General features: G+C 41.5%; 1 protein-coding gene across 4 annotated transcripts in view; it reads left to right on the top strand.

The window, feature by feature from the left end:
• The window catches only part of LRRC34 (leucine rich repeat containing 34), a 22,337-nt gene that overhangs the window by 6,098 nt on the left and 8,067 nt on the right, over positions 1-8,172 (top strand). For all 4 annotated transcript variants that reach the window (XM_015564154.1, XM_006764084.2, XM_006764083.2 and 1 more), the window contains 2 exons: positions 1,436-1,564; positions 4,859-4,954. In XM_015564154.1, the coding sequence (XP_015419640.1) occupies positions 1,436-1,564; positions 4,859-4,954 (225 nt within the window). The remainder of the gene's footprint in view (positions 1-1,435; positions 1,565-4,858; positions 4,955-8,172) is intronic.

Here is an 8,172-nt window from a genome sequence, read left to right as displayed (position 1 = left end):
TCCACAACCATCAAATCTCACAGAACTGGACAGTGCTATGCATCAGGCATGGTGTCAGGTTCCTCGCATCACCTTTCAACATCTCGTGGAGTCAATGCCAAGAAGAATCGCCGCAGTATTGAAGACAAAAGGTGGCCCAACGAAGTACTGATGGGGTGGTCAGAATAATCTGGCCACTCAGTGTATATATTGACCTTGTGTCCTGCAGTCTTGCTGAAGTTTATTAGTTCTAACAGATTTTTCCTTTTTGTGTGGCTTCCTTAAGATTTTCTATATATAAGATAATTTCATATGCAAACAGAGATAGTTTTACTTACTTCTTTTCCAATTTGGATGCCTTTTTAGTTTCTTCTTGCCTGATGGCCCTGTGTAGAACCTTCAGTACAATCTATATATATAAAACCCTAAGCGACCGGTCGACCGTTTGACTGGTCACTATCATGAACACTGACCACCAGGGGGAAGATGCTCAACACAGGAGCTGCCCCTGATGGTCAGTGAGCTCCCACAGTGGGAGCTCCGCTCAACTGATCACCTCTCTCACCTCTGCGGCAGCGCTACTGTAGCGGGGCAGGGTGAGCGGGAGTGGCGCAGTAACCAGCCTGAGCTTGGGCTCTTCCCCACCGCCTGCTGCTTTGCACAACGCTACATACCTCAGGGGATGTCGGACACCAGGTTTCGGCCTGATCCCGGCAGTCCCACATCCCCCGAGGGGGCCCGGATTGTGAGAGGGCACAGGCCAGGCTGAGGGACCCCACTGGTGCACGGATCCATGCACTGGGTCTTGAGTGTTAAATAAAGGTGGTGAGTTTGAATTAGTTTTAAAGACAATTATTTGCACTTACATGTCCTAATATTTATTCATTAGGACAATGAAATGTCTGTAACTTTCTTTGTGAAAGTTATCCAAAAAGTAGAATGAGAGAAGGAATTAAACTTTGAGAATGTCTGAGAACTAGATCTTTAAAAGTGAACTAATTGCTTAATGGGCACCGGGTTTCCTTTGGGGGTGACTGATGAAAATGTTTTGCAATCAGCTAGCGGTGCTGACTGTGAATATACTAAAAATCAGTGAATTGTACACTTTTAAATGGTTAATTTTGTGTTATGTAAATTTCACCTCAATAAAAAAAATGGTATAATGTTCTTAGAAGATAAATTTATAGATTTTCCAAGGAAAAGAAAGTTTATTAAAAGTCTGCTTTATTTAGTGGTTATTGTTTAGCATCTGTTTCCTGGGTATTCTTTCTACTGAGCTACTATTAAACTACATTTTATCTATTATGGGAAATTGAATGTCACCCTTAAAGACTATCCAATTCTATCCCATGAATAATTGATGAGCCTGCAAATAGTAAAATAATCACCTAACTCATATACTCTGAATTTCTGTGGATTAAAAACTTAACCAAGTTTTGACTGTTTCCCTTTTCAGAAGAATACAACTCTGAAATACCTAAGAATGACTGGAAACAAGGTTGAAAATAAAGGTGGAATGTGTTTTGCTGCAATGCTACAAGTGAATTCATCCTTAGAGAAGTTAGATCTGGGTGACACTGATCTGGTGAGTAAATTGGTTATGAAAAAATCACCCCGATAATGGATCCTTTTCCCTGGAAACCAGCATAGAGAGCAGCTAAATGACAGCATTATGAATGGTTAGACTTGCCTCTAATGTCTAATATTGGAGAAAAGGCTGCTTTAAGAAAAAAAAAAAGAAAAAAACCCCAGAAAACCTAGGCATAATAGTGCTTACTTAATAAATCAGATTGTTGTAAATGACATTACAGAAGAATTTCCAGTATAATAAAAATCTTCTTAAATCTCCATCCACAAACCGTCTAACCCGTGTGGGATTTTAAAAGAAAAAGACTGTATTAATTTTAATTAAACAAATACTACTTTATTAGTATGATACAAATTTTTTACTTTTGAAAACATTTTGAAGTGAGTAATTGTTGCCTAAAAACCTAAAATGAACGCTAGCCGGTTTGGCTCGATGGATAGAGCGTCAGCCTGCAGGCTGAAGGGTCCCAGGTTTGATTCCGGTCAAGGGCACATGCCTGGGTTGCGGGCTCGATCCCCAGTGGGGGGGGGAGGGGGGGCAGTGCAGGAGGCAGCCAATCAGTAATTCTCATCATTGATGTTTCTAACTCTCTCTCCCTCTTCCTTCCTCTCTAAAATCAATAAAAATATATATTTTTAAAAAAAGACCTAAAATGATTCCAAAAACTGCTCTGGGCCTTCCACTGGCCTGATGATGAGGTGTGTGGGTTTTGCATGTCTTCAAATTCCAGACTTCATTTTCTCAACATGCTTTCAGACCTGGAGGCCTAATGTTGGGAACCTGTTGTACAGATTAATGAAAATTACTGGGACACAAAAACAATAAGATGGCCCAGGAGGCTCCTAGCAATAATAGGTTCTGGAGCTTTAAAAAGTAGTAGATGCCAGTCTGGCTCTGGGAGAAGCATTAATTCAATTTATACCCTCTACACGTAACAGTCACAATCCTAGCTTCCAAGGATACAAGCGTGCATCAAATGTGGTCTCTGCCTTCTTTCATAAAGCCTATATTTAGTTGGGAAAATATCAATAAACAAATAGAGAAAGGTGCTATGAAGATGGCCAAGTACTGTTTATAATGGGGAGGAGGTAAGTTGCATGATAGACGGTTGCCTAAGACCTGAGGAAGTAATATCTAGGAGTCATGAAAGACGAGGAAAAACTGCCTCGGAGAGGTCCATGGCAGAACATTCCAGGCGAGGGGTCCAATATAGAGACTCTGCCAGTACTTCTCCATGTGTGGTGGAGGCAGTATTACTGCTACAGGCTGAGGTCATTTTAATCCTGATGTACATGTTTTGCAGATGCTTTCTATTTATTTCAAGGGGTTATGGTTTTCCATTTACAGTAGTGATACAAAGGTGTGTTTTTTGAGTATATTTTTATTGATATCATTGAGGAAGGGAGAGGGAGTTAGAAACATCAATGATGAGAGAAAATCATTAATTGGCTCACGCCCCCTACTGGGGATTGAGCCCACAACCTAGGCATGTGCTCTGACCAGGAATTGAACTGTGAACTCCTGGTTTATAGGTGGACACTCAACCACTGAGCCACCTCAGCTGGGAGTGATACAGAGTTTTAAAATAAAGTGAAAGAGTTGATTTAATGGAAAAATGTTAGGTAAATAGTAAAACTGTCCAGCCAGAATGGCTCAGTTGGTTGAGCGTCATTCTATGCACCAAAAGGTTGCAGTTTGATTCCAGGTCAGGGCACATACCTGAGTTTTGGGTTCGGTTCCTGGTTGGGGGAGTATGGAAGACAACTAATTGATGTTTCTTTCTCTCCCTTTCTCTCTCTAAGCATGTCCTTGGGTGAGGATAAGAAATAATACTAAAACTGATGTTCAGATTGATGGTAAAATCATGAGGGAGGAACATGAATAATGAAATATGAAGTCTGGCAGGTTTTAAGAACTGAAAAGACAGTGGCTGGACAGGAGTTTAAAGAGTGCCTCACAGTGAAGGTGGAGAGGTTTATAGGGGCCAGTTTCAACAAAGGTTGTGTGGGTTGTAAATGTGGGTCATGGGAAGCAGAGGGGATTTTATTATAAACTAGAGGCCGGTGCACAAAAATTTGTGCACTCGGGGGGTCCCTCAGCCCGGCTGTGCCCTCACACAGTCTGGAACCCCTCGGGGGATGTCCACCTGCTGGCTTAGGCCTGCTCCCCAGGGGATCAGGCCTAAATTGGCAGTCAGCCCAGGAGCCCTCAGGGGATGTCCACTTGCCAGCGGGGAGTAGACCTAAGCTGCAGTCAGACATCCTTAGTGCTGCTGAGGAGGCGGAAGAGGCTCCCACCACCACCACTGCTGTACTGGCAGCCATCAGCCTGGCTTGTGGCTGAGCAGAGCTCCCACTGTGGGAGCACACTGACCACCAGGGGGCAGCTCTTGCATTAAGCGTCTGCCCCCTGGTGGTCAGTGTGTGTCATAGTGACCAGTCATTCCCAGTCGTTCTGCTGTTCGGGTCAATTGCGTATTACCCTTTTATTATATAGGATGCCAGTCATGGAAAGGCCTTAAGTTGAGGGATGACATGATCTGATTGGTGCTTTCAAAAGATCATTCAGGTTTCTCTGTGAAGAATGAGAGGGTGGCAAGAGGAAACCCAGTGACCACATAGGAAGTTATTGCAGTTGTCCACGTGGGCGATCGATGAGGACAAAGATGGGGGTAGGGTGGTCGCCACAGAGGTTCCCTAATCTGAGACATTTTTTAGAGGTAGAATCTGTAAGACTTATTGATTAACTGGATGGGAGGGTAAGGGGACTGGTGGAGTGAACGGAAGCACAGGTTTTATGGCAAAATAGCTGGGTGTGTGTGGCGGTACCATCACTGAGATGGGGAGGATTAGACCGACCCAATAAGGTAGAGAGGGAGGCCTGTGGGAGCGGTGGAAATGTGATGAGTAACCCTTTCCTGCCACGTACACTTAAAGTATGACTATAAAAGAATGCTGGCACAGGATAGGTGTTCTCAGTCGTACAGAGCCCTAGCTGGGATTCACATGTGTATCTGAGGGCTTAGGAGCAAACCTAGAGGCAAACACCCTAGCAGATTCTCGGATACTGAAACTCCCCATGCATGTTATCAATAGGTGTCAGGGCAGGGAGAAAAGAGCATAACAGTTCATTTCTGAATTTGGTCAATCTATAATTCAAGGAGCAGGAAATACTTAAACATTTTTAAGCCACAATTTTCATTTATCAGATTACCAATCTTGAAATATTTATTTATAGGGAGGTTAATTTATATATTTTGTCAGTTTCCTTAAAGAATTTATCTGTTTTTAGGGAATGCAAAGTGTGATAGCATTTGCTACAGTCCTAACTCAGAACCAGACAATTAAAGCAATAAACCTAAACCGACCTATACTGTATGGTGAGCAGGTATGTATCCCGAGTAACTAATTAATATTACCACATGTGAATGAAATGAAGGTACTGCTTACTGAATGTTATGTCAAGGTTCACAAATGCATTGTATTTCTAGAATGTAAACTACTATTTATAAAAAAAAATCTTTTAAAGGAAAATATTCTTGATACGAGTCTTAAAGCTAAATATGTTTTAAATGTTGCTTATTTAGGCAGCAAACATATAATTTTTTTTCTCTTCTCATAAACTCAAATTCTCAGTGAGTAAACCTGTGAGGGGCAAAGTAGTTACAATGAAAGAATAAAAGATGGGCCGAAACCGGTTTGGCTCGGTGGATAGAGCGTCGGCCTGTGGACTGAAGGGTCCCGGGTTCGATTCTGGTCAAGGGCATGTACCTGGGTTGTGGGCACATCCCCCGTGGGAGATGTGCAGGAGGCAGCTGGTTGATGTTTCATCGATGTTTCTAACTCTCTATCTCTCTCCCTTCCTCTCTGTAAAAAAATCAATAAAATATATTAAAAAAAAAAAAAAAAAGATTGCAAAAAAAAAAAAAAAAGAAAGAATAAAAGATGGAAGTTTTAAAGGCTGGACTATAAGGCGGGTGTGAACTGTTTTACTGTTTGTTTTTGTTATATTGCGGTGACTGAACCATTACATCTTTGAAGTCATGAGTAATCATGGCAGAATGCGTGTGCATAGCAGTCTGGGAAGTCCGGACTTGCTCCTGTAGGTAAGCCGCATGCTGGAGACACACAGATAAAAATGTGGTTCCTACTTTCAAGGTTTCTTGCCCCTTAACATTCTTTTAGGTGGTTTTCCTTTCTTGTCAGTTGTAAAAAAGTAGTGAACAAGAACTCATTTTATTATTGGTCTAAACCAGCCGTGGGCAAACTACGGCCCATGGGCCAGATCCAGCCCGTTTGAAATGAATAAAACTAAAAAAAAAAAAAAAAGACAGTACCCTTTTATGTAATGATGTTTACTTTTAATTTATATTAGTTCACACAAACACTCCATCCATGCTTTTGTTCCGGCCCTCCGGTCCAGTTTAAGAACCCCTTGTGGCCCTGGAGTCAAAAAGTTTGCCCACCCCTGGTCTAAACAAAAACAGAATATCTACTAAAAAAATTTTCAAAGTACTTTGTCTAGTCTTTAAATTATCTATGTCATTCTTCCCCATTAGTATGAGTCATTGAGAATTAACTATAATATTTTTAATATTCGTGTTTTTGCATTCTTTGTCTGCATAGATCTCTCCCTTCGAATCATTTCTGCACTTTCTTGTATCAAAATTTTTGGAATTTTACATGTTAATTGCTTCGCGTACATAAATCTAATCTGTTTAACAAACACAGAATCCTCTAATACAAGCACCCTTCTTTAAAAGACCAGCAAAGTATCTGACTCAAAGTAAGCATTCAGTGAATTGCTTCACTGGCGATTCATTCATTCATTATAAACATTTGCCAGGCTGGTGTCCTCAGTGGTTGAGCATCGACCTATGAACCAGACGGAGGTCACAGTTCGATTCCCAGTTGGATCACATGCCTGGGTAATGGGATCCATCCCCAGTAGGGGGCATGCAGAAGGCAGCTCATCAATTATTTTCTCATCATTGATGTTTCTGTTTCCCTCTCCCTCTCTGAAATCAATACAAATATATTTTAAAGTCACCTTTAAAAATAAACATTTGAATGCAACCTTAAACCAGACACAATGCTGGATGCTAGAATAAGAAGTCAGACATACACTCAGCCCTTGTCTTCAAGGAGCTTTCGTCTACATGGGATGAGATCAACAAGTTTGGAGGGTGTTATGGTTAGGGGACCTTGGGAGCATGAAGAAGGGCAGCAAAACCAAAAGAGAGGGACAAGAGGTAGCTGGGAAGGTTCTCAGATTGAGGGCATGACAGATCTGAAGGCTAAACATTTTCTGGATTAAAGGACCCAAGGAAATAAACGTTAAACTCTATGAAATCATATTATGTTGAGTGGCCTCGTTACTCCCCAATCCACCCCAAAAGAGTAACTAAAAGCCCAGGCCCTTCCTCTGCGTCTGGAGCTTCTGGGCAGTCAGCTAAACTCTGCTTTCTCTTCCTCTCCAAGTCAGTCCCCGCCCTCTCTCACTGAGCACTGCTCTCCTCCTAAGTGGCTCGTGGGCCTCACACGTTGCAGTTCCAAAATGTGAACCTGCAAACTGATTCCATTTAAGGAGTTTACTGTTCACTATCTGGGGAGCTTAGACAAATATCTATGCCAGGTGCCACCCTAGGCAAATTAAGTCACAAACTTAGTGAATGGGGCTAAAAAAAAAAACCCTTTACTATTTCTGACATTACTCCTCTCTTTCAAACTTCTTGACCTAAAAATGCAATCAGGATGTAAACACAAATGTGTTTTTATATGTCCTCCATTCCAGGCAGCACACACAGCAACACTGGACTCCCTAGGGCAGTGGTCGCCAACCTGGGGTCCGAAAGGTTGACAACTGCTGCCCTAGGGGGTCAGTTTGCATTTCTTAGGATGGTAACTACAGCTTCCCCTTGGGTATATCTTTTCATTGTCAAAACAATAATACAAGCAAACCAGATACAGGATTATAGAATATTGAAGGAATAAATGCTTTGCAGTTTTCTCTAGAACTTATTTTGTGCAGGTACTTTATTTAATTTTGGTGGGAAGTATAGTATCACCTATTTAACAGAAAAGGAAACAGACTCAGATGAAATAATTTGCCCAGTCATATAGCTAGTAAAAGGTAAAGCTAGCATTTGGACAGTTTTATTATAAAGCTCATGTGCTATTGCTCTGTGGTTCCATTTAACTTTTAAAGTTTTTCTTAATGCACATTTACATAATTAAAGCATAGTTATCATATTTGTGGTCAGCATTTTTAGTGACTATAAAACTTACTAAAATACAACAATCATTCAAGAGGACCAGAAAATACTTGGGTCCATTCATTTTAAGATACATTTTGATTCTATTAAAACTTTGAAATGCTTGGTATTCAAATCCTCATTGAAGTTAGATACCCTTTGCTTGGGAGCAGCTATATTTTGGAATTAAAAAAAAGTCTTCCAGTCCTAACCGGTTTGGCTCAGTGGATAGAGCGTCGGCCTGCGGACTGAAGGGTCCCAGGTTCGATTCCGGTCAAGGGCATGTACTGTGGTTGCCGGCACATCTCCAGTGGGGGGTGTGCAGGAGGCAGCTGATCGATGTTTCTCTCTC

This window comes from Myotis davidii, unplaced genomic scaffold (assembly GCF_000327345.1).
Source record: "Myotis davidii unplaced genomic scaffold, ASM32734v1 scaffold115, whole genome shotgun sequence".
NCBI lineage: Eukaryota > Metazoa > Chordata > Mammalia > Chiroptera > Vespertilionidae > Myotis > Myotis davidii.
Note: the sequence above shows the minus strand (reverse complement) of the source record. Positions and strands in the feature narration are given on the sequence as shown.